Raw genomic sequence first — 26,077 nt, forward strand, 5'->3', positions numbered from 1 at the left:
CTGTGCAACAAGACTGCAGATAGGACCATAAGACATAGGACCAGAATTAGGCCTGTTAATCCATTAAGTCTGTTCTGTCATTCCATCATGGCTGATTTATTATTTCTCTCACCTTGTGTTCCCTCCTATGTAAGTGGTTAAGCTGAGTAGCATGGTTGTGTCTAAGAATATGCCAATTGTGAGATGAAGATGGGAGAAAATTTCACTAGCCCATAAAAATTAAATACTTCTGTGTTGTAAAATTCCTGCACAAAAAGAAGAAAAGCTGTTAAGGTTTTTAATAAAATATGCTGTACAATAAGGAATAAACAGAAAATAAAGGTAAAGCGAGAGGAATTAAATTATTGCTCAGCAGAGTTCGATACTGACCACTGGATGCTTAAGTTACTGTACATTTTTCTGCTGATGCCCCAGTCATGAGGAACTTAATGAAGGTAAAATCCAGTGTTTGATTTGGACTACAATGAAATCTAATTTCAGAATTATTTGTCAACATTTATTTGTTTTAATTTTATAATCATTACTTTTTCAGGTATGAAAGCCAGTACTGACCTAGAGCTGATGCCATTGCTCCTTGAAGAACGTCAGCAACTCATCAAAAGCATTGAAGTGTTGCAAGAAAAGGTAAATGCCTGGCTTGGAAATTCTTAGTAAATAGTACAATCAGCTCATAGTATATTAATATTTATATTTTTCCATATACATTCTGTAAATGTCTTGGGTAGGAGAGTCTAAACGACTGTGGCAGAAGTTAAAAAGGGTCAGCTCACTTCTATGTTTGACAGATAATTGTTTTGGTAAGAGTCAAACAGTCAAAGTTCAAAGTACATTTATTATCAAAGTATGTATACATTGTACAACCTTGAATTTGTTTCCTTACAAGCAGTCACAAAACAAGAAACCCAAAAGAACCCATTTAAAAAAAAGACCAACAAACACTCAATGCGCACAGAGAGAGAGAGAAAAAGCACACAACATTTCAAACAATAAAAACAAGCAACAGCGTTCAGAATGAAAATGGGTCTGTAGACACAAAGCCCAGAGCATGCCCATAGCCTCAGCCTTTGTGCAGCGAAGAGTAGAGCAAACGTCGTAGAGCAGCGAGCAGAACCGGCCTGACCCTCACCTCCAGTCCCAACATCCTGCCTTTTCAATCCACCCGTCCATGTTTAAATCATCCAGACACTGGGTCAATTCTTATTCTAGACTCTGCTGCCACATTTCAACCTCTACCCAACCTTTCCATGTAGGTTTATCAGACCTGGCTCTCAGTTTAGATGGATGGGCTCCGAAACTCTTCCGCTCCTACTTTACTCCGCTTCATATGCCCTGACTCCGACCCCACTCCGACCATTTCTTCTCGAATGTGCCTCAATTTCACTCCGAGTTTGCATCACACCTGCACGCCTTGACCCTCAAGTCAGCCTCGCCTTCATTTTCCTCTTCATTATTTACGGTGATCATTTACCATAACTTCTTACAGAAAAAGTTAAAAGATTCATTTATTTTCAAAGTACACATAACTCTGAAATTTTTCTTCTCCAGATAGACATGAAACCAAGAAAGAAAAGAACGACATGATCATCAACCCCAAATCCCCCCTCACCTGCACAAAAAAAACCAAAAACTGAACAGGCACATCAACCACCCCCAACAATCCCTCTCCCCTACAAAAGAAAACAAGAAAGATCAGGCGAAAAATGCAGTATATAAAAAACTATGAGTGAAAAAAAAGTTCATAGTCCATACCCATGTCCAAAACGCAGAAAATCTCAGTAACTATCTCCGGGTGCAGTGGCAGGCCACACAGGCTCCCCTCTCTGGCAGCTAGGCAACCCCACCAATGATCAAAAGGCAGGCAGCGGCGCTCACCTTCTTCATTCACCTCAATGTTTTAATCTCCCTTGTCACTTTAACAATGGAAGCTTTACTCAGTGAAATGGAGTTGATCATTGACTCCCGTCCCCCGCATCCACCTCGCCAGGAGGCTCATGCTCGCTGCCTCTGCCTTGTGTTACTAATAAAGTATTTAATTGTATTTCTTGCTTTGGGAACCGCCAGTAAGTTGTTGCTCATCTTCAGTAGCACCGTCTTAAGCCATATGTTTGGACATCTTTCCTTTCTCTTATATCTTTTGGTATCTAATGCTGTGCAATCTTTTGGTTGAAGGCCAGCAAAGAAATGTGGCAGAAATGGAACAAGACTATGATAGCTAAGGATTATATCATTTGTAAACAAACTGCATGAAATATTTTTAAGCTTTACTTTTAATTCTGTTCTTTCCAAACTTCAGCTCCTTCAGACTCTGGTACAGAGGGATGAACACGACAAAAATAATGTGATTCTTGAGGTGACGTCTGGAAGAACAACAGGAGGTGAGAAGTTAGCCAAGTCAGAATCACTATATAGAGCAATAAACAACTTGCTGGAGGAACTTAGTGGGTCAAGCGACATCTGGGGGAGGAAAAGAATTGTCAGCTTTGGGTCATAACCCTGCATTGTGACAACTCCTTTTCCCTCACAGATGCTGCCCAAGGCGGCTAGGTTCCTACAGATGACTGCTATTTGCTCCAGATTCCAGCATCTGCAGTCTCCTGTGTCTCCAGAATCACCATATTTTTTTGCTTGAACTGCTGGGTTTTATCTTATCAGGAGCTGAATATTGTGGTATAGTTGAGGCTGAGTTTTGTTAACATGGGAGACAGTTAGGATATAGCTGGTGATACCAAGAGAAATTTGTGCAAGACACCCTACTATCTGATGTCACTGGCCACTGGAACATTGTGCGTGTTAAGGATAGGGTGGACCAGGACGACAATAAAAAGGCTGCAAACAGTCAATGATCAGTGTTCCGACTAAATGGAATCTCACATGACATCGTATTATAGGATATCCAGCATGTGTAAAACTACCCACCTGTCTACATCCTGCTCTCTGCAGTACCATTTCATCTTCGAATCCCAGTCTGCTGCGTCATCAAGCTGTTTCTTTATTGTTACTCCTCTGCTGTCTGCTTGGAAACATATAATTTCTCCAAAGCTGTTCTGATCTGGTTTTTATTCAGTGCCAGTTGTTCCGTCCAACTTGTATGTCCTTGTCATGGTTGTTTCTATGAATATCTAGTCCCTGCTATATCAGTCTTGTATGTCTAATATGTGCTCTACCACCCAGTGCAGCGTTGCTACAAATAGCTATAAAAACTGGATGACCTGGTAAACAGACAGCCTGCCAACATAACTATGCTAAGATTAATGATTTGGATATGATTAATATGTTTGCAGATGACATAAAAATTAATGGTTTTGTTGATAGAGGGGAAGATAGTAGTGGGTTACAGGGCAATATTGATGGGCTGATCAACTGGATAGAATTTAATCGTACAATGTGCAAGGTGATGTATCTTGCAAGGGGTCTAATATGGGTAGGGCAAATACCAAGAATAGTAATACCCTAAAAGTTATTGAGTTAAAAAGGACCATGGATCCCTAAAGAAAGCAGCATCGATAACAAAAGAAATGAAGGCATACTTGATACTGAGCCTTATTATGAAGTGCATTGAATAGAGTGGATGGAATGAGGTCATACTATAACTTCATGAAACTTTAGCTAAGCTACAGCTGGCATACTGTGTGCAGTTCTAGTCACCACACTAATAAAGGATGCAATTGCATCAGAAAAGAGTGCAGAGAAGATTCTCCAGGATGTTGCCTGGGATGGAACATTTGGTTTGGTTATAGTGTTGGGTTTGTTTCCCTTGGAGCAATGGAGACTGAGGGGGGCCTTATAGAAGTATACAAAATAATGAGAGGCATAGTTGGGGTGGATAGTGAGAAACATTCCACCATAATAAAAATGCCTACAACTAGAGGGTATAGTTTAAGGTGAGGAATAATAGGTGATCTGAGGGAATTTCTTTTCACCCTGAGAGTGATTGCAATCTGGAACATACTACCTGAGCAGGTAATGGAGATGGGTGCTCTCACAACATTTAAAAAAGTATCCAGAAGGACAATTTAGTCAGCAAAATATAGAAGGCTATAGACTCAGCGTTGGTAAAATGGGATTAATGTGTATCAGTACTCAATGGTCACTGTTTGATATGGTGTACCAAAGGACCTTTTTCTATGGTTCTATGACTCCACAACATATTTGTGTAGAAGTTACAATTGTGTAGTAGTTGTGTTGCTGAAATAATTAGAGGATGAACTTTCAAAACCCATAATGGCTTTATGAAAATTGTATTTGCTCTTAAAAAAGTATATGTGATCCTGAAGCTTTATTAGTGTTATAAAGTCATATAGTCATCACAAAAATGTAAGGAGCTACTTAATTCATCATGTCCATGCCAGCATAAAATTGTGCCACGAAGTATGGGATTACCAGCATTTACAAGTTGCCCTCTTGGCCACATCCTATTCCTGCCTTCTATTCATCTACATTTATAAAATCAGTGAATCTATAGACCTCTAAATTCATGCCCAACCTTTGTATCTTCCCATAGAATGTATACTCGTATTTCTTGTCTTAATTCTTCCTCTCAAAGTCTTAAACTTACCTTGCTGTTTGCTCCACTGAAGGTTTAAATTATTTTCTGGAGCAGAATCACCTGTAAATGCTGTTGGGTGCTGTTTGACCTTTGAGCTGTGCCTTTGATTACCATTGAGTTAATGTTGAATTCTACAGATCAGTAAGCTTGTAATTTGGTTCTTGCTCTTGTCATTTCTTATTGATTCTTAGAGTGTATCTTTAACACAGAGTAGCATCTCCACTGCAGAGTAACCTGTCGCTAACCCTGAGGTTAGTTAGTGGAGGTCATCCATTTTCTTACATCTGTTTTCTGCCCAGTCTCATGTGAGCTGAGTAGGCTTGGCAATAATGACCTCTACTACAGTGGTAAACTGCCTGTTCTTATCACACCTCGTGTAAAATGTTTGACAGCTTTGTATTTTTGTGAAATCAGAAAGATAAGGAAATCAGAAAGGGAGAGTTTTTGGTTGCTCTCAGACTTTGTTTCATTGGATTTTGTTGTTCTTTCTTTCAAGGTGATATTTGCCAGCAGTTTACAAGGGAAATATTTGATATGTACAAAAATTATGCAGATTACAGGAACTGGAATTTTGAAGTACTGAACTACACGCCTGCTGACTATGGTAAGATTATGTCGTGTGATTTAATCTTATTAGTGGGTGAGGGTAGATAACAGTGGTTCTTTTTTGATGATGACGGTGGCATTTTGTGTGGGTTACTCTGGATTTCAAACATCTAAAGATGACAGCTGAACTGGTCACCACTGTAACCTCCATAAACCTGCCCCTAAACACCACTGTGCATGGAAACATTACCACCAGAGAATAAATGCTGTTGCTTCCAAGAAATCTGTAAAGGTTGCTCTTGTTAGACAGCAACTCACAGACAACCTGTCAACTGCCAGACAAACAGACTGCTCTGGTACTCTAATAACTGACACTTTTCATGATATTTTGTTTCTCAATGGCGTGCATCACCTTGCACATATCAGGATTAAATTCCGTCTGCCACTGTTTGCTCACCTCCAAAATTCTTGTCCGAGATCTCTGCACCCCCCTTCCCCACCTGAAATAGATCCTTAATGTCCTGGTCAAGAGACTGCAGTCTAAAGATAGGTAAAGTTCAAAGTACGTGAAGTTGCTATATACAATTACTATATACAATCTTGCAAGCTTTTATAGAAAAAAAATACAGAACTACAATAGAATGTACGAAAGTCATGTATGAACAAAGACAGAAAACCAGTGTACAAAGGAAGACAAGCTATGCAAATTAGTACTGAGGCAAGTCATAAAGGAGCCCTTGAAAGTGAGTTTGCAGGCTGTAAAATCAGTTTCAGAGTTGTGGTCAATGAAGTTATCCTCTCAAGGGCCTGATGGTTATAGTGTAATAATTACTGTTGAACCTGATGATGTGGTGGGAGAAAAGGCTTTTGTACCTCTTGCCTGATGGTAGTACTGTGGTCTGGATGGTGGGAGTCTTTGATGATTGATGCTGCTTTTTTGTGGTAGAGGTCCATGTTAATGTACTCAGTGGGAAGAGGACTTTGCCTATGATAGATTCTGTTGTATCCACCATTTTCTGTAGTCTTTTCAGTTCCTGGGTTTTGGTGTTTCCATTCTAAGCTGTGCTGTAACCAGTTAGGATGTTCTCCACTGTGCATTTACAGGAGTTTGTCATTGTTTTTGGTGACGTGTCAAATCTACGCAAACTGTCAAGAACCTTCCAGGACAGACCCTCTAATGCCAGGGAATTTAAACAACTGACACACTCCACCCCTGATCCTATAATGGACCGACAGCTTCTTCCTCCTGTAGGAAGCAACATCCCATCCATGATTTCCTTTTCCTCTTTATCCAGCCCTAACATCCTTGTCATCCAGAGTTCCTTGGTCTTGATGTCAATGAGCTTTTTCCTAATGGGAACATGTTGGCCCTGAGTTCTCACTATCTCAATTGTCAGATGCAGACTTGCCTACGAGAAGCTAAGTTTACTTTGCTGGGTACCATTAGGTGGTTGCATTATGCTGTGGGGATGCTTCACTGCAGCAGGCCCTAGTGAGGTAGAGGGTGAAATGAAAAATACAAGGAAATCCTGGAGGAAAACCTGATGAAGTCTACAAGAGAACTGCAACTTGGGAGAAGATTTGTTCTCCAGCAAGACATTAACCCCCAAGCATAAAGCCAAAGCTACACAGGAATGGCATAAAAACAGCTAAGTTCATGTCCTGGAGTAGCCAAGTCAGAAATACAATAGAATTTGTACCTGGACTTGAAAAGGGCTATTCACTCATGATCCTCATGTAATCTGAGAGAGCTTGAGCAGTTTTGTAAAGAAGTGTCCAGATGTGCAAAGCTGATGGAGACCTATCCACACAGACTCAAGGCTGTAATTGCTGCCAAAGGTGTATCTGCTAAATACTGACTTGAAGTGGGTGAATACTTTTTAATGAATTTTTTGTGTTTTATATTTGTAATTCATTTAAATCACTTTGTAGAGATCTATTTTCACTTTGACACGAACGTGTCTTTTTCTGTTGATCAGTGTCAAAAATAACAAATCCACTGTGATTCAGTGTTGTAAAATAATAAAACATGAAAACTTCCAAGGAGAGTGAATACTTTTTATAGACACTGTATGTAATAACAATATTATTTTCTTCCCATATGCCAATCAACAGTAGTCAAGCTGTTAGCTTTAAAATAATGCAGAGTAGTGTAGCATTCCTCTTGTGTGCCTTATCACATCTTTGCATGTGTTTTGCTGTTTTTTAGGAGGATTGCACCATGCTTCAGCGTGCGTTTCAGGGGAAAATGTGTATCGTTTCTTAAAACATGAAGGTGGGACCCACAGAGTTCAGAGGATTCCTGAAATAGGCCTATCATCACGGATGCAACGCATTCACACCGGCACCATGACTGTCATTGTTCTACCTAAGATTGATGAGGTGAGAGGCTATGGATTCATGCAAGCTGTGTTTAATATACAGAGATAGGGGCAGAGGCTTTATACAATCTCAAAGCTTGTTCCACCATTCATATTTATTCCTAACCTTTCATATCTCTAAATGACCCCTGGTTATCAAAACCTCCTAATGAATAATTGTGATCTGTGAAGAAAAGGCTAAATTTCTTTTACTCACTGCATCCTAACTTCAAAGTTTGTTCTAATATTTTCACTATGGTCCCTAATTCTAGATTTTCCAAACCAGGTAAATTTCCTTGTATCTACTCTACAAATATCTTTGCTATCTTTAAATCCCCAATCCTAGATTTCGTAATAATTTGTAATTTAACCCTTAGAACCCAGAAATCATTCTGCTAAATCACTCTCATTCCAAAGCTAAAACATTTGCTTCAAACTGTAAATATGCACGTCTGTTCACAATAGTCCAAATATGTCCTAACTAGGCTTGATATAGTGGTAGCATAGTTCATGTACTCCCATGTACAAGTTTGTATTTGGAAAGGCTAGCATTCTGATATATTGTAACTCCCAGGAAATTTTAATTGGAATGGATCCCCACCTCCCTGGGTATTCACTACTTGTAGTTTCTCACCAGCTCATTGCATCCTTAATTAGTTACATGTTCACAGAGTCATTGATACAGTACATCATTGGAAATGGGCCTCTCAGCCCACCAACTCCATGTCGATCATGAGCTACACATTATTACTACCCCAAACATTTTATTCTCACTATGGTCCTGTCATCTTTCCCCATCCCCACAGATTCTCCCAATTATGGACAATTACAGTAGACAATTAACCTATCAACCAACACGGTTTCAAGTTGTGGGTGGCAGCTGGAGCACATAGAGAAAAACCCATATCGTCGCAGTGAGATTCTCCATACGGAAGGTACCCAAGATCAGGATTGAACTTGCATCAAAGTTCAAAGTAAAATTTATTATCAGAGTACTCGCCACATACAACTCTGAGATTCTTTTTCCTGTGAGCATACTTAGCAAATCTATAGAACAGGAACTAAACTGGATCAACGAACAACAAACTACACAAATGTAAATATAGATAAATTGCAATAAGAAACAAATATTAAATAACATGAAATGAAAGAGCATGAAATAACAGAATAAAGAACAAGAGTCTTCTAGGTGAGATCAGTTGTGGGAACACCAGAAATAGAATGAGTGTAGTTATCCTCTTGTTCAAGAGCCTGATGGTTGAGGGGTAGTAAATATTCTTGAGCCTTGTGGTGTGAGTCCTGAGGCACCTGTACTTTCTACCTGATGGCAGCAGCGAGAAAAGAGCATGGCCTGGGTGGTGAGGATCTTTGATGATGGCTGCTGCTTTTCTACAACACTATTTCATGTAGATATGCTCAATGGTTGAGGGGGCTTCACCCATGATATACTGGGCCAAATCCACTACTTTTTGTAGGATTTTCTGCTTAAAGGCATTGGTGTTCCCGTACCAGGCTGTAATGCAGCCAGTCAGCACACTTCCTTCCACACATCTATAGATGTTTGCCAAGGGTTTTAATGACATGCTGAATCTCCACAGACTCCTGAGGAACTAGAGGCGCTGTCGTGCTTTCTTTGCAATTACATTTATATAATGGATCCAGGATGGGGCACTGGAGATCTACCAGCTGCATTACTATGCTGCTCTAATTGAAATCCATTTGCCATAATTTATTTACGTCTCTTTCTAATTTAGTGCTTTAACCTGTATTGCTTACAATATTTGTGTCATTGGCAAACTTACAATATATGCAGTTTTCTGTCCCCTCATCTGTTCTTTATACATGTGGTAAATAATTAATGCTCCCAGTGTATAAATCTCAATAGTTAGATCCTGCAAACTTGCATGTTATGCTATCATCTACTGGTCAGCTAACTTCCTAGACAGACTTCAATTTTACTGACAGACTTTGTGGGGCACTTTATCTAATGCCTTTAGGAAATACTCACAAATAACATTTCATGGTTATGATTCATTCTTATTGGCTGATCAATTGAAAATTCCCAAGGTGTTCAGTCACTCTATAATTGATTATTATAATTTCTTGACAACTAATATTAAATTCCTGCTTTCCCTCTCTCATGTTCTTGAATACTGGCATGCATGCAAAATTCTGTAAGCCTGAACCAGTGGAACTTTAGAAAAATATAGTTAAGGGCATTTGCAATGATTTCAATATCCTTTCAAACTCTGTGTGCTTATCATTCTTTGGTGACATTAATGCATCATCATCATTACTTTGCTGATAGTAATTTTGACCAGAATACGTCCACAATTCAGATTCAAGATTCAAAAGTTTTATTGTCATTCCAACCATACATCAGCTCTGCAGGGCAGAATGAGACAGCGTTTCCCAGGGGCAAGTGCAATCATAACATAACAAATGCAACAATAAATAGTATAACACAACAGCCACATGTCAGTTAAAATCAAGTTATAACTGTCCAGTGCAAGTTAAAAGCGTCCAAAGCAGAGTCAGGTAGAGCAGCTATTTAGCAGTCTACTGCCTGTGGGAGGAAGCTGTTTAGTAGCCTTGTAGTTTTTGTTTTGATGCTCCTGTAACATTTACCTGATGGCAGAAGAACAGATAGTTTATGGAGAGGGTGTGAGGGATCTTTAATGATGTACTGTGTCTTCTGGAGGCATCAACTCTGAAAGAGGTCTTGGACAGAAGGTAGGGAGACCCCGATAACCTTCTCTGTTCCCCTAACCACCCTCTGCAAGGCTTTTTTGTCAGCAGCACTGCAGCTGGAGTACCAGGTTGTGATGCAAAAGGTCAGCACACTTACCCACGCCTCTGTAGAATGTAATTAAGATGTTAGTGGGGAGTGATGCTTGTTTAAGCTTCCTCAAAGTGCAATCTCTGCTGGGCTGGTTTCACAATCCCACTGGTGTTCCTGGACCAGGTGAGATTGTCCAAGATCTGCGCCCCAAGGAACTTGATGTTTTCCATTCTCTCCACTGTGGAACCGCTGATGCTGAGGGGTGTGTGCTCAGGCTAAGACCGTCTGAAATCGACGATCATCTCCTTGGTTTTGGTGACATTAAGCATCAAGTTGTTGTCACTGCAGCAGCTCTCTAGGTGTTTGACCTCCTCCCTGTATATTGTTTCATCATTTTTGCTGATGAGCCCCCCCCCACTGTGGTATCATCAGCAAATTTAATGACCAGGTTCCCCTTGAATCTGGCTGCACAGTCATGTGTTAGCAGTGTAAACAGCAATAGGCTGAGCACACAGCCTTGTGGGGATCCAGTGCTCAGTGTGATGGAGTCAGAGATGTTCCTGCCAACACGGACTGACTGTGGTCTCTCTGTCAAGAAATCCGGAATCCAGCGACACATGGCAGTGTTAAGGCCAAGCAGCGACAGTATCTCCACTAACCTCTGTGGGATGATGGTATTTAACACTGAACTGAAATCAATGTACAGGATTCTGTCATAAGTGACTTTATTGTCCAAATGAGAGAGAACTGTGTGCAGTGTGGTGGATATTGTGTCCTCCGGAGAACGGTTGGGACGATAAGCAAATTGTAGAGGATCCAGCGATGAGGGGAGGCTGGCTGTGATATGAGGCTTGACAAGCTGTTCAAAACATTTCATCACTATGGGGGTCAGGGTGACGGGATGGTAATCATTCAGACAGGCTACAACTGATTTCTTTGCTACAGGGATGATTGTGGAGGTTTTGAAACATCTGGGGACAATGGCTTGACTAAGGGAGATGTTGAAAATGTCTGTCAGGACATCTGCTTATACATCAGCACATCCCTTAAGCACATGTCTAGGGATGTTGTCGGGACCTCCCGCTTTTTGTGGGTTGACCCTGGCAAGGGTCCTCCGTGTGTGCTCTGAATCAATGATTGGAGCCGGCTGGTCGGATGGTAAGAAGGGACTGGCTCTCCCCCTTGCTGTAGTGTTTGATGCTTCGAAGCATGCAAAGAAATTGTTGAGCCTATCTGGAAGAGAGGCGTCGCTGTCATCAGTTTTCTGCCTGATCTTGTAGTCTGTCAGAGCTTGAATTCCCTGCCACATCCGTCTGGTGTCACCTGTGTCACAGAACTATCCATGTATTTTGCCCGCGTAGGCCCTTTTTTCTTTCCTGATCTCTAGTGAAAGCGCAGACCTGGCTGGGCGAAGCGCACACCTGACCCCCGATCTGTAGGCTGTGTCACAGGCCTTCAGTAGCGAACGCACCTCTGTTGTCATCCTTGGCTTTTGATTACCACATGCGGTATTCAATAATAATGTTTAGGTTGTTAATTTTTTTCTACTGTAAGTACTGACAAAATAAACAGAATCTTGGTCAAAGGTGATGGTTCGAAGTACAGACAGCCTGTACAATATTTGGTTTATTCTGATACTGTATTTGTGTCAGTTACTTGCTTTCAGCTGTCTTCAGTCACAACTATGCTTTTACCACTAGATGGAGTCTGTATCAAATGTTTATTTCCCAAACATCTTATTTAAATAGCTGGAGACAGGTGTGACTGCAGATGTTGGAATCAAGAGCAAAAGGTAATGCTGGAGGAACTCAGTGAGGCAGGCAGTCAGTATAGAGGGAAACTGGACAACGGGGTGCTCCGTTGGGGAACCCTTTGAGAGAATCGAAATAGAGCTGCCCTGCCCTGCCCTTTTGCTCTGCTTGGTGTCGCTGCTGAGGCTGGCCTTGTGCATGCGTCTTGGTATTGCGTCCCGATTTCCATGATGGCGCATCGGCTGTTGGGTGAAAGCGGGGCTGGTGATTTTGGCGAATGAGCAATTTTATACTAATTAACCCTGAACTTTGCCTGCATTCTGTAAGTTAGTGCATTTTAAGTCGACAGCCACAAAAAGGGCTGTTGTAATGCACCGTTTGGGCTAAATGACACAAACAGACAAGACAGAGCATGAGAGTTTTAGTAGAATGTAGATGGACAATCAATGAAGTCTCAGGTTGTTTCGTCTGAAACTTTGACTATCCATTTCTGTGTATGCTACCTAACCAACTGTAGTCTTCCAGCATTTCTTTTGCTCCATATTTAAGTGCTTAACAGGTATATTCAACTAAAGCACAACAATCCAATCATCGAGGTAATCTTAGTCCAGTGTTTTGAAGCCTTGCTGAGAATTGACTTTTTTTTTAGTTAGGATGTCTTTTTAGTGACTCAGGTCCTGATATTTTTCTCTCTCCACCTACTAGTTTTTTTGTCTTTTCGAGGGACATGAACTCCACCAACTGATCCAGTGTTTAATTACCCTTGAGAAAGTAGTGGTGAATTGCCTTCCTGAATCCCCTGTATTCCTTGAGATGTGGTTTTACCCACAATGCCATTAGGGACTTGACCCATTGCCAGCAAAGAAATGGTGCTACATCTTTTATTTCCTTTGTACTTCAAAGTATCTACAGGACAGTTTTTGCCTTTGTCGTTTCCAGTGCTTCTGTTGATTTGTTGTGATCCATCCAGTTCAGAATCAGGTGTAATATCACTGACATATGTAAAGAAATTTATTGCTATGTGTTGCCAGTACTTTGCAATACATAAATAGTGAAGTAGTTTTCATGAGTTCATTGTCCATACAGTAATCTGATGCAGAGGGGAGGAAGCTGTTCCTGAATTGTTGAGTGCGTGTCTTTAGGATTCTGTGCCATCTCCATGATGGTAGTGATGAGAAGAGGGCATGTTCTGGGTGAAGGTGGTCCTTAATGATGGAGGCTGCCTTTTTGAGATTTTGCCTTTCTGGGGAGGCTTGTGCCCATAGTGGAGTTGGGTGTTTACAACTTTCCAATACTATTCAGTAGCCCATCCATTGCACATGGTCATGCAGTCAGTTAGAATGATCTCCACAGTATATCTGTAGAAACTTGCAAGTGTCTTTGGTGACATGCCAAGTCTCCTGAAACTCCGAATGAAATATGGCCACTGTCATGCCTTCATTGTAATTCCATCAATATATTGGGCTAGAATAGATTTTCTGAGATGTTGACACCAAAGAACTTAAAACTGCTGACCCTTTCCACTGCTGATCCGTTGATGAAGACTAGAGTGTGTTCCCTCAACTTCCTCTTCCTGAAGTCCATAATCAATTCCTTGGTCTTACTGACAGTAAGTGCAAGGTTGTTGTTACAGCACCACTCAACCAGCTGATCTGTCTCGCTCCTGTACACTTTCTCGTCATTATCTGAAATTCTGCCAACAATACTTGTGTCATCAGCAAATTTATAGATGGTGTTTGAACTGTGCCTAGCCACACAATCATGTATGGGAACAAAGTAGGCCCGTGGGCTAAGCACACATCCTTGAGGTTCACCAGTGGAGGAGATGTTATTTTCAATCTGCATAGACTGTGGTCTCCTGGTGAGGAAGTCAAGGATCCAGTTGCAGAGGGAGGTACAGAGGACTAGGTTTTGGAGCTTGTGGATTAGAACTGAGGGTGTGATTGTGTTGCACTGTAATCAGTAAACAGCAGCCTGACATACTGTAGGTATGACTATTGTCCAGGTGATCCAAGGCCAAGTGGAGAGCCAGTGAAATTGCATCCATTGTAGACCTATTGTGGTGATTGGCAAATTCCACTGGGTCCAGGTACTTAGGCTGGAATTGATTATAGCCGTGATTAAACTCACAAAGCACTTCATCACTATAGATGTGAGTGTCTCTGGGCGATATTGAGGCAGTTCACCTGCTCTTCTTAGGCATTGGTATGATTGTTGCCCTTTTGAAGCAGGTGGAAACATCTAGCCCCCAGTGGGAGACTGAAGATGTCCGTGGACATTCCTGCAGTTGGTTGGTACAGGTTTTCAAGTCCCTATCAGGTATACCCGATGACTTGCGGGGACTTACCCTCTTGAACGACATTCTGACATTGGCCTCCAAGATGGAGATCACGGAGTCACCAGTTGCTGCAGGGATTTGCAGAGGTGTAGTTTTATTCTCCCTTTTTAAAGTGTGCATAAAAGGCATTGAGCTCATCTGGGAGCGAAGCATCACAGCTATTCAGGATGTTAGGTTTCGCTTAGTAGGGAGTAATCACTTGCAAATGTTGCCATAGCTGACATGCATACAATGCCATCTCTAAACTCAATCAGAATTGTATTTTGCTCTTAAAATAGCCTTCCATAGGTCATGCCTGGATTTCTTGTATTGTTCTGGATCACTAATTTTTGAATGCCACTAACCTAGACTATGAATCTCCTGGTTCATCCATAGTTTTCAGTCTTGGATATGTCTGGTATGTTCTCAAAGCCAAGCACTCATCCACACAGGTCTTGATAAAGCTGGTGACAACTGTGGTGTATTCATTCAGACGCAGATGAATCCCTGAATATTGTCCAGTCCACCAAGTCAAAGCATTCTTGTAAGCACTTCTCCTCCATTGACCATACACTTTTGGTCCTCACCACTGGTGCCGCAGTCTTCTGTCTATATGCTGGAAGTAAAAGTACAGCCATGTGATTGTATTTCCAAAGTGCAGGCGTGGGATGGTATGGTAAGCGTTGTTGATGGTGGAATAATGGCAGTCAAGTGTTTTGGTTCTGGTTCCACAGGTGGTAGTTGTGAGACTTCTTCAAGCTGGTCTGGTTGAAATCTCCCACAATGATAGGGTGGCATCAGGATGTGCATTTTCATGCCTGCTGATTACGTTGCTCTGTTCTCTTTTGGCTTTATAGCAGGTTACCACAACTGAATGATTTGAGAGGGCAGTTAAGTGCCAACCACATTGTTTTGGGTCTGGAGTCGTATGTAGGTCAGACCCGTCTGATCCAACAAGCCTGTGCTACCCAATTACTGTCATGTGACCAATTAACCTACTGATCTATGCATTTTAGAATGTGGGAGAAAACCAGAGTACCGGAGAAACCCATGCAGTCACAGGGAGAATTACAAACTCCATAGCAGACAGTGGCACCAATAATATACCTATATTCCTCTGACACCTCTTTGTCACATCTTACTCTCTATTTGTGTTCATGCCAGCAGAAAAGTTCTTTGTCACCCTTGTCATTTCTATTAATTGTAAAAGATTGAAAATTGTAAAAGGTTCCCGAGGCATACCAGACATAATAACTTGCTAGCGAGAAAAAGACCCACTAATGCCTACACTCTTCCATATCAGTCAGCCAATCTTCAGTTCACTCTGATATGACCCTCCAATGAAGTTACCATTTATTGTCCACAGTAGCCTTCTGGAAATCTATGGGAGGGAGAAACAATTATCTTTTTAATTCATGTATCTGGGTCCCTTGGAAATTCAGGAGCACTTTAAGATTACCCCTTTTTTTCCAGCCTTGCTATACTTTCTCTGCTTATTTTGAATGTGTCCCTTTCTATGATCTTTCAGCTTAAATTCTTTTGAGTGCAAAATTTCTTCCATAACGCTAACCACATACTCCTGATAATTCAGGTATTTGATCTAAAATTTAGGGAACTTGTTAGACTTATGTAAAAGGTGAATTGTTAACTGCTTTGAAACCTTGAATTATTAATAGCCTACTCTCTGTATTAGGTAGACATTAAAATAGATGTCAATGATCTAAGGATCGATACATTTCGAGCCAGAGGAGCAGGGGGGCAGCATGTAAACACGACTGACAGTGCTGTGAGGATCGTCCATATTCCAACAAGTGAGTAAATGACTGTTCCTTTATAATTCTCATCTTTCTGGGTTAAAATGCTTTCCAGTTTAAGAAAGAATTGCACTACTGCTTCACAGTTCTGAAATTATTCACATCTTTTATGCAGAATGATTTGAAAGCAAGTTACTTTGAAGTACTAACCTGAGACAGCAGGATCAGATTCTGACAACACAGTCAAAGTGGTCTGTTAAGTTCATTCGGTATCTAATTGATTTAATAATTCTGATACCTATGGGTAGGCAGCAGAAGAACCCAAAATACCCTTAGGAGGGCTAACAGTTGCCACCTGATCAGACCTGCATTCAGCCAAATTGCCATGTTAATCCAGCTGGGGACTCAGCATTGGAAGGCAGTGGTGCAGGGCTTGTGAATGGTCAGCAACAATATTTAGGAGGGAGTGTAGCCCAGATTTTAGCCAGCTTGGAGGGCTGGATTGGTCATCAAAAAATGGCCAGAGGAAGATTGAAGCCATGCAGTCTGGAGGACTCGTGTTCCTTCTAACTCACTAGGAATATGGAATGAGGCCTGCTGAGCCTGAAGTCTGCTTACTACTAAGTCAGAATCAGATTTATCATCACTGTCTTATATGGTGCGAAATTTGTTGTGCAGCAGCAGAACAGTGAAAAGACATAAATTACAAAATAAACAGTGCAAAAAAAAAAGGGAATAGTCTAGTGTTCATGGGTTTGTAGACTGTTAAGAAATTTGATGGCAGAGGGGAAGAAACTGCTTCTAAATTACATCCTGCCAAAGGGTCTTGGCCCAAAACATCAACTGTACATTTTTCCATAGGTGCTTCCTGGCTGCTGAGTTCCTCCAGCATTTTGTGTGTGTTCCTTGGATTTCCAGCATTTGCAGATTTTTTTCTTGTTTGCTTCTAAATTGTTGAGTTTGGGTCTTCAGGCTCTGTATTTCTTTAATGATAGTGGTAAGGAGAAGAGGACTTGTCCATAGTCTCCTAGCCTGGACAACTGCAGTAGGCAACCCCGCACCAAAGGCCTAGTCCTCTGCATAACTGAGACAAAACCGCTCTGTCACTGTTGGTCTTACCGGTGAACCAGACTTGCAGTATACAATATCTATGTCCAACTGGGTCTTGTATTATAATAAAAATGTCCAAGACGGTCACTCACATCATGCACTATCTTAACACAACAGCAGTGCACAAGTCCAGGTGACAACACAGCAGTGGTATGCAATAAATCCTGCTCCATTGCTATGGGCAGCTCACTGATGGGACAGTCCTACAGTACTTGATATGTTTAGTATCCAGCAGTGACCTGCATTCGTAAAAAAGACAAAGATGGACAAATGCACCTTTGGTTGGATGCAGAGTGGCCGCTGCATCTGAGCACACCGCCATCTTACCGGAAATAATGTTAGCTGAGACTTTCACCGTCTGCAGCCCCTTGTGATTCTAAGCCTACAAACCAGGCTGTGATGCAACCAGTGAGAGTGCTCCACCATAGATCTGTAGAAATTTCCAAGGGTCTTTGGTGATATACTATATCTCCTCAGACTTCTATAGAAATACAGCTTCTGGTGTGCTGCCTTCATGATTGCATCAATGAGTTGGGCCCAAGACGGATCCACAGAGATGGCTACACACCAAAACTTATATCTGCTCACCCCTCCTACCACCGACTCCTTGTTGAAGACTAGTGCTCCCGACTTCCCCTTGCTGAAGCCCATGATCGATTCCTTGGTCTTGTGCAAGTTTGTTGTTGGGACACCATTCAACCAGCTGATCTGTCTCACTCCTGTGTTCCTGCCTGTTGCTATCTGACGTTTAACTAACAAACAGTGCGCCATCTGCAAATTTATAGATGGCGTTTGAGTTGTGCTGAGCCACAGAATCATAAGTGTAGAGAGATTAGAGCAGTGGGCTAAGCATGCTTCTTTGAAGTGCACCTGCATTGATAGCTAGCAAGAAGGAGATGTTATTACTGATCTGTACTGACTGTGGTCTCCCAATGAAGAAGTCAAGGATCTTATTGCAGAGGGAGGTGTAGAGGCCAATCTTTAGAAATGTTATGATTAATACCAAGGGACGATGGTATAAAATGCTGAGCTGTAATTGCTGTGTACTAAATGCTCCTAAGTAGAGTGGGATGTCAGTGAGGTTGTGTCCACTGTGGACCTGTTGCAGCAATAAGCAAATTGTAGGGAGTCCAAGTCCTTGCACAGGTAGGAGTTATTTCTAGCCATAACTAACCTCTTGAAGTTATGGTGTTACTGATTGATAGTTGTTGAGGCAGATCACCCTGCTCTTCTTGGGTACTGGTGTGATTGCTTCCCTTTTGAAGCACGGGGACATCAGACTACAGCCTCCACTCCCATTCCATGGGTGATCTACTTGGATGAGTGACAGTGAAAGAGGAGCACTGAAGGGCACTTTGAGCTAGAGGCATGTGAAGGCCATACACAAACAGCAGAGTGACAGCACTACATCTCTAAATAAACCACCTGCTTGTCCTGTCAACCACCCCTGTGGCTCTGTATAAGGTTCTTTAATCACCTCAGACTGAATTGGACTGGAAACTAGTTACTTTGGTTCTGAGGTGTTGTCTGAGAAATCTAAAGGTCTCCTTCCTATCATTGACCTCTGCCCCTTTCTCAAATATGTAAAGTTTATTCCAGAATGCAAACTGCATCTCAAATTTTGCCAATAATGAAAATATTGTGAGTGTAGATAGATCCATTGCATTACAGTGCTACAGGTAGATTAAGAAAATGGGCAAAATTGTGGCAGATGACTTTCACCTTTCTCAATGATGAAAAGTTGGAGGTAGTAGATGTCCCAGAAGATTGGAGGAATTGGGGATACATATAAAATTAAGATAAGTTAACATTTTATGGAATGAGAAGGAGATGGACAGGAGCCAAGAGACTCTTGGAATGCTGACTTTTACATTAATAGACTGGACAACATAGTACAAATTATGCCACAGATGTACAAGCACTTCTTTGACCACATCTGGAGCATTGTACAGAGCACTGTGTGACCACATCTGGATACTATCGCTTGAAGATACGTTGGCCTGAATGAGTGCAGATTTACCAGAATGATGCTTAGATTTCATTTGCAAGGAGTAATTACAGAAAAAGGTAGATGTTTTCAAAACATTAAAATGAATTGATATAATATGTATAAAAAGAAAATAGATCTTCACCCCCCCCCCAGATTTGGGAATTGTGGAATTGGGGAACATGATCAATATATTAGGATCAGGTGAAAAATCATTAATTCTTTTTCTCTCTCTGGGGTTTTTGCCTGATTTGTTATGAAATATGAGTGCTTCTAATATTCTCTGTTTTATTTCTGAAAGGATGTGTATTGTTTCAAATAAAAAATTAATGCAGGTTATTGATAATGCATCCAAATTTTTCTAGGATTGACAATAGAATGCCAACAGCACCGATCACAGTTAGAAAATAAAAAGTTGGCCATGGACGCATTGAAAGCAAAATTATACCAGAAGGTTGCGGACAAAGAACTGGAGAGCATGCAAAGTACCCGGAAACTGCAGGTAACAGTTGATGAGAAACAATTTCAGTCTCAGCTGTTTTCAGTGTGGCTCAGGTTGCTGAGAATGTGGGGAGAACAAAAGCAGGGTTGATGTAGGATTAGTGCAAGTGTATGTATGGTTGATAGTAAGCATGGACTCAAAGGTTCAAAAGGGTCTGTTCCGGAGTTGTAGCGCTCTAAATTCCGGTATTCTGATCCATGATTCCATCAGCTAAATGTAAAAACGAGGCATTCTGAACTTACTCCACCATACAGATAGAACCTCGGCCTCAACACCTCCTTTCTGATCAATCCCACTAAAGTGTCTGTCTCAGCTATAAAACTCTTAATGGCACAACATTTACATACTCTAGGGCAGGGGTCGGCAACCTTTACCACTGAAAGAGCCATATGGACCCATTTCCCACAGAAAAGAAAACACTGGGAGCCACAAAACCCGTTTGACATTTAAAATGAAATAACACTGCATACAACGGTTTTTTTTTGCCTTTATGCTATGTATAAACAAACTATAATGTGTTGCATTTATGAAATTGATGAACTCCTGCAGAGAAAACGAACTTACATTTCTGCATGCAACAAAAACATTTTGAACTCCGAAAAAAAGACATTGGGTTGAAGGTTATTCCATAGTTAGCCTACCTTGGATCGAAAAATTAAAAGAAATCATGCACTGGTGGGTGTCAGGCATTGGCAGTGGTGACGTATATTAATAGCGATAAAAAACACGTAGTAGCAGTGTGCTACACGCAGCGCTAAAATAACAACACTGCAGTCAAAGATAACTTTATTCGAACTAAACAGCCTTGCTTTAAAGCCTCCCTCAACCCATCCCCCGTGGGCGTGGATGCTCCAAAAGACATGTACTCACAAACCCCCGTAGGCTATCTCCCTTAGCCGGAACGGCGGCTAATTGTGAGCCGGTTCGGATGTGCCAGGAAATGGGGTCGCCACAACGTTTTATTTAGATTGTACAAGATCACCATAATCTTCAAATTTCGAATTACATTTCAAAAACTAACAAACCATTGGAAGCCGCAGCACAGAGATGAAAGAGCCGCGGGTTGCCGACCCCTGCTCTAGGGGATAGAAAATTCCAAAGATATACAAGCCTCTGAGAAAGAATTTCTTTTCTTCAGTCCTACAGCCAGCCCTCTGACCTGAGTCCATTTTTCTTAGCTCCTGGCGATGGTTTTTTTGGGAGTTTGAGGGTCAGGTTAGGGTGTAGGGACAAGGATAAGACTATAAGACATAGGAGCAGAATCAGGCCATTCAGCCCTTCAAACCTGTTCCGCCATTCCATCATGGCTGATCCCGGATCACACTCAACCCTATACACCTGCCTTCTTGCCATAACCTTTGCTCTGACCAATCAGGAACCTATCAAATTTCACTTTAAATATACTCACGAACTTGGCCTCCACCACAGTCTGTGGCAGAGTATTCCACAGATTCACTACTCTCTGGCTAATAGAATTCCTCCTTATCTCTGTTCTTAAAAAGTCACCCCTCAATTTTGAAGCTGTGCCCTCTAGTTCTGGATACCCTCACAATAGGAAATCCTCTCCACATCCACCCTTTCAACATTTGGTAGGTTTCAATGAGATATCCCCGCATTTTTCTAAATTCCAGTGAGTACAGGCCCAAAGCTGCCAAAAGCTCCTTATATGTTAACCCCTTCACACCCAGAATTTCCTCCCCTGGACTCTCCAATGACAACACATCCTTTCTGAGATATGGGGCCCAAAACTGTTGACAGTACTCCCAAGTGCGGCCTGACTAGTGTCTTGTAAAGACTCTGTATCATCTCAAGTAAGGGGAAATCTTCAGATGCTGGAAATCCAAGCAACACACACAAAATGCTAGAGGAACTCAGCAGACCAGACAACATCTATGGAAAAGAGTACAGTCGACTTTTTGGGCCGAAACCTTTCAGCTTTTCCATAGATGCTGCCTGGCCTGCTGAGTTCCTCCAGCATTTTGTGTGTATTGCTCAGCATTATCACCTTGCTTTTATATTCTGCTCGCCTTGAAATAAATGGCAACATTGTATTTGCCTTCTTTACCACAGACTCAAGCTGTAAATTAACCTTCTGGGAGTCTTGCACAAGAACTCCTAATCTCTCTGCACCTCTGATGTTTGAACCTTCTCCCCATTTAGATAATAATTTGCACTTTTGTTCCTTTTACCAAAGTGCATTATCATACATTTCCCAACATTGTATTCCATCTGCCATTTTTTTGCCATTCTTCCAATTTATGTAAGTCCTGTTGCAATCACATTGCTTCCTCAGCACTACCTATCCTTCCACTTATTTTCATATCATCCACAAACTTTGCCACAAAGCCATCAATTCTACTATCTAAATCAGTGACAAACAATGTGAAAAGTAGTGGTCCCAATACTGACCCTTGAGGAACACCACTAGTCACTGGCAGTCTACCAGAAAAGGCCCCTTTTATTCCCATTCACTGCCTTCTGTCAGTCAGCTATTCCACTATCCTGTAATGCCATAGGATTTCATTTTGTTAAGCAGCCTGGCACCTTATCAAATGCCTTCTGAAAATCCAAGTAAATGACATCCACTGCCTCTCTTTTGTCCACCCTCCTGGTTACTTCCTTGAAGAACTTTTAACAGATTTGTCAGACAAGATTCCCCTGTACAGAAACCATGCTGATTTGACTTATTTTATCATTTGTCTCCCAAGTACATTGAAACCTCATCCTTAATAATGGTTTCCAACACTTCCCCAACCATTAACTAGCTTATAATATCCTTTCTTTTGCCTTCCTCCCTTCTAAAAGTAGAGTGACATTTGCAATTTTCTAGTCCTGTGGAACCATGCCAAAATCAAGAGATTCTTGAAAGATCATGACCAATGCGCCTGCAATCTTTTCAGCAACCTCTTTCAGATTTCTGGGATGTAGTCCATCTGCTCCGGATGACTTATCCACCTTAAGACTTTTCAGTTTGTTTGGCACTTATTCCTTTGTAATACCAATAGCACTCACTCCTGACACTCTCAGGCGTCTGGCACACTGCTAGTGTCTTCCGCAATGAAGACTAATGGAAAGTACTTAATAAATTCATCCGCCATTTCTTTGTCCCCCCTTACCACCTCACCAGCATCATTTTCCAGTGGCCCAATATCAACTCTCACCACCCTTTTACTCTTTATATAACTTCCCAATCATCCAACTTTCCACTGACTTTTGCTGCATTATATGGCCTTTCCTTGGTTTTGATGCAGTCCTTAACTTTGTTTGTCAGCTACAGTTGCCTGCTCCTGCCATATGAGAACAACTTTTGCAGGACATATCTATCCTGCGCTTTGTGAGCTGTTAGCCACCTCTGCTCTGTCGCCATCCCCACCAGGTCAAGGATGGTGAATGTACATTTGGGGGAAGGAGCCAGGGATCGATGTTCAGAATGGAGCACTCTGAGGTCAGAGGCCTGAAGACGGAGGGCCCAGGTCTGTAGGTCTCAAGAATGTGCCAGTCACGCTTGAGGTTGGTGAGTCCTGATGTCAGAGGTCCGAGGTCAGTGGATCCTATGGAGGTCAGTTGGCAGGTCCTGAGGTTGGAGGTGCATAATTGACTGCGATCCAAAACGAGGTTGGTGATTGTGGAGATCAAAGCCCAAAGCCCTGGGTCAGCACACCTGGAGGTCGGAGGCCCGAGGTCTGTCTGCGGGTGGGAGGGCCAAGTTTTCCTGCTGTTCGTGAGGGTGCTATGTTGGCACTGGAATGTGCAGCAAGAGTTGTGCTGCCCCTAGTACATCCTAAAATTGTGTTGGTTATTTACACACTCAAAGCATTTCACTTTATGTTTCTGTATACATGTGATAAATAAATCTGAATCTTTTTCTCTGCTAAAACATCTAACTTATAAAGCCATGCTGAATTTTACATGTTTAGCTGACATTGTCTCTCCATCCAGTCCACCTTAATGGTGCATTGCTTCAGAAAGGTGCATGGTAATCTTCAGGATACCTGCCACACTGGCCATTCCATTTTTTTTTCTTTTTACCTTTGGGAGAAGACATAGGAGCTTGGATAACCAAATTCAAGAATAGCTTCTTCCCTACTGCCATCAAACTGCCAGTCACCTCTTTCACTTCTTCTTGATGATGCTGCCATGTTCTTGAACTCTTTACCTGGCTGAGTTATTTTGTTATGGTCACTTCAGCAGTTCCTTTGCACTACTTCAAATTTGGCTACAACCTTTGATTTTGTGTGTTCTCCTTGTGACCACATGAGTTTCTTCTGGGTGCTGTGGTTTTCTCCCACGTTCCAAAGATGTACTGGTTGGTAGATTAATTGCCCATTGTAAACTGTCCTGTGATTAGGTTTTATTATTTCTTCTTTCAATCCAATATCATCTTTAGTTAAGCATTGACTGCAAACATGAGGAAATCTGCAGGTGCTGGAAATCCAAGCAACACGCACAAAATGCTGGAGGAGCTCAGCAGGCCAGGCAGCATTGATGGAAAAGAGTACAGTCAATATTTTGAGCAAAAATGGCGACTGCACTATTTTCCATAGCTGCTGCCTGGCCTGCTGAGCTCCTCCAGCATTTTGTGTGTGTTAATCATTGATGGGTCACTTTTTGCATGGAATCCATATTTCTTAATGGGAAATATGTTCAAATACAGTTATTAAATATTCCTTTAATTGACTGCTTGTTATATACTTACATGGGATATAAGGAACAGAAAGAGGACCAGTCAGTCCCTACAGACTTGTCTCCTTCCCTCATTTATCAGCACAAACCTCTTCCTTCTTCATTTGCTTGCCCACCAAGATTGGGGATGTAATGGACAGCGAGAAAGACTATCAAAGCTTGCAGCAGGATCTGGACCACTGGAGAAATGTCAGATGGAATATAATGCAGAGAAGTGTGAGGTGTTGCATTTTAAGAGAATCAACTAGTGTAGATCTTGCATGGTAAATTGGAGTGCATTGAGAAGTGTGGTAGAGGTTTCAGGTGATATCATCGTCGAGAATGGCAGCTTAAGTCACTAGCTCCTCTGTAAAAATGCATATTAAGCCCTGTTAACCCATCAAATATAGTATTTTTCCCATTTCTCAAAAAAAATTTTCAAAACAAACTGAAAAGAGGGGCAAGAATGGGGAAAAGGAATGGAAATTAAAAAAGTGACACTGTGGAGCTTGCGGCCGAGAGGAGTGCAGTGAGCGGCTCTCCTACCCGACCGCGTGCTAGCAAGGCAGACGCTGGGCCTCGTTCAGGCGAAGTGGCGAATATGATCGAAATTCTGAAAGAGATAAGGGAAAGAAATAGAGCAGCAGCTCCATTATATTAAGTCAGAGCTCACCAGCGTCAATCAAAAAATAGTGGTGGCAGAGACTCGAATTGAGAAGGTGGAAGATTGCATTCAAATTAAAAAAGAAATTGGTCTCTACTTAGAATTTAATGATAATGGAGAGGTTTCACCTCCCATTTTATGGGATACTCTGAAGGCAGTCTTAAGAGGGAAAATTATAGCGATATCTTCATATAAGAAAAAAATAAGGAATAAAACATTAGAGGAATTACAAAATAGGCTGAAGGAACTAGAGAAAAAACACATTGAATTTGACACAGGGTACATTAGGGGAAATTAAAAGAATTAGGAATGAAATAAATAGTTCGATTACGCAAGAAATCAGGAAAAACTTAATGTTTCTGAAACAGACATTATGAAAGTGGATTGAAATCTATGAAAATACTGCCGTGGAAACAAAAAAAAGATAGCAGAAAATACAATTCATATAATTAGGAACCCAAGAACGAAAATTATAAAAAATAAGCTAAGTGAAATTCAAGAAGCTTTTGAAGTGTTTTATAAAACTCTATATTCCAAAGTTCCAGGGGGAAGCGTAACCCAAATTGACAACTTCTTGAATTCTCTAGTTACCCACTTTAAGCAAAGAACAAAATAGAACGATGACTGCTGACATAACTGAAGTTGAATTAAAAGCTGCAATTAGTAGGCTTAAATTAAAGCAAGTCACCAGGATCGGATGGGTATGTGACAGAGTGGTACAAAGAATTTAAAAATGAGTTAAGTCCTGTTTTACTCCCCACACTGAACTGGGCTCTAAAAAAGGCACAAATGCCACCCAGTTGGAAGGAAGCACTAATTTCAGCTATACCGAAAGAAGGCAAGGATAAAATGGAATGCGGTTCATTTAGACCAATATCCGTTCTTAATGTAGATTATAGATTATTTACCTCCATCATGGCCAAACGATTAGAGGAGTTTCTACTCGTACTGATACATAACGATCAGACAGGTTTTATACGACAACGCCAGACACAAGACAGTATACAAAGGACACTTCACATTATGGATCATATACAAAAAAATTAATCGAAGCAATAGTGATAAGCGTGGACGCTGAAAAAGCATTTGATTCGGT

The 26,077-nt window shown here is 41.4% G+C and overlaps 1 protein-coding gene across 7 annotated transcripts in view; it reads left to right on the top strand.

Moving 5' to 3' along the window:
• The window catches only part of mtrf1 (mitochondrial translational release factor 1), a 60,070-nt gene that overhangs the window by 22,871 nt on the left and 11,122 nt on the right, over positions 1 to 26,077 (top strand). For 6 of the 7 annotated variants that reach the window (XM_059967780.1, XM_059967778.1, XM_059967775.1 and 3 more), the window contains 6 exons: positions 533 to 624; positions 2,294 to 2,375; positions 5,043 to 5,150; positions 7,302 to 7,474; positions 15,996 to 16,113; positions 19,519 to 19,655. In XM_059967780.1, the coding sequence (XP_059823763.1) occupies positions 535 to 624; positions 2,294 to 2,375; positions 5,043 to 5,150; positions 7,302 to 7,474; positions 15,996 to 16,113; positions 19,519 to 19,655 (708 nt within the window). In that variant the 5' untranslated portion in view covers positions 533 to 534. Of the gene's footprint in view, positions 1 to 532; positions 625 to 2,293; positions 2,376 to 5,042; positions 5,151 to 7,301; positions 7,475 to 15,995; positions 16,114 to 19,518; positions 19,656 to 26,077 lie in introns of those variants that run through there. The other variant, XM_059967781.1, reaches the window with a different exon arrangement.

Source organism: Hypanus sabinus, chromosome 4 (genome assembly GCF_030144855.1).
Source record: "Hypanus sabinus isolate sHypSab1 chromosome 4, sHypSab1.hap1, whole genome shotgun sequence".
Classification (NCBI taxonomy): Eukaryota; Metazoa; Chordata; class Chondrichthyes; order Myliobatiformes; family Dasyatidae; genus Hypanus; species Hypanus sabinus.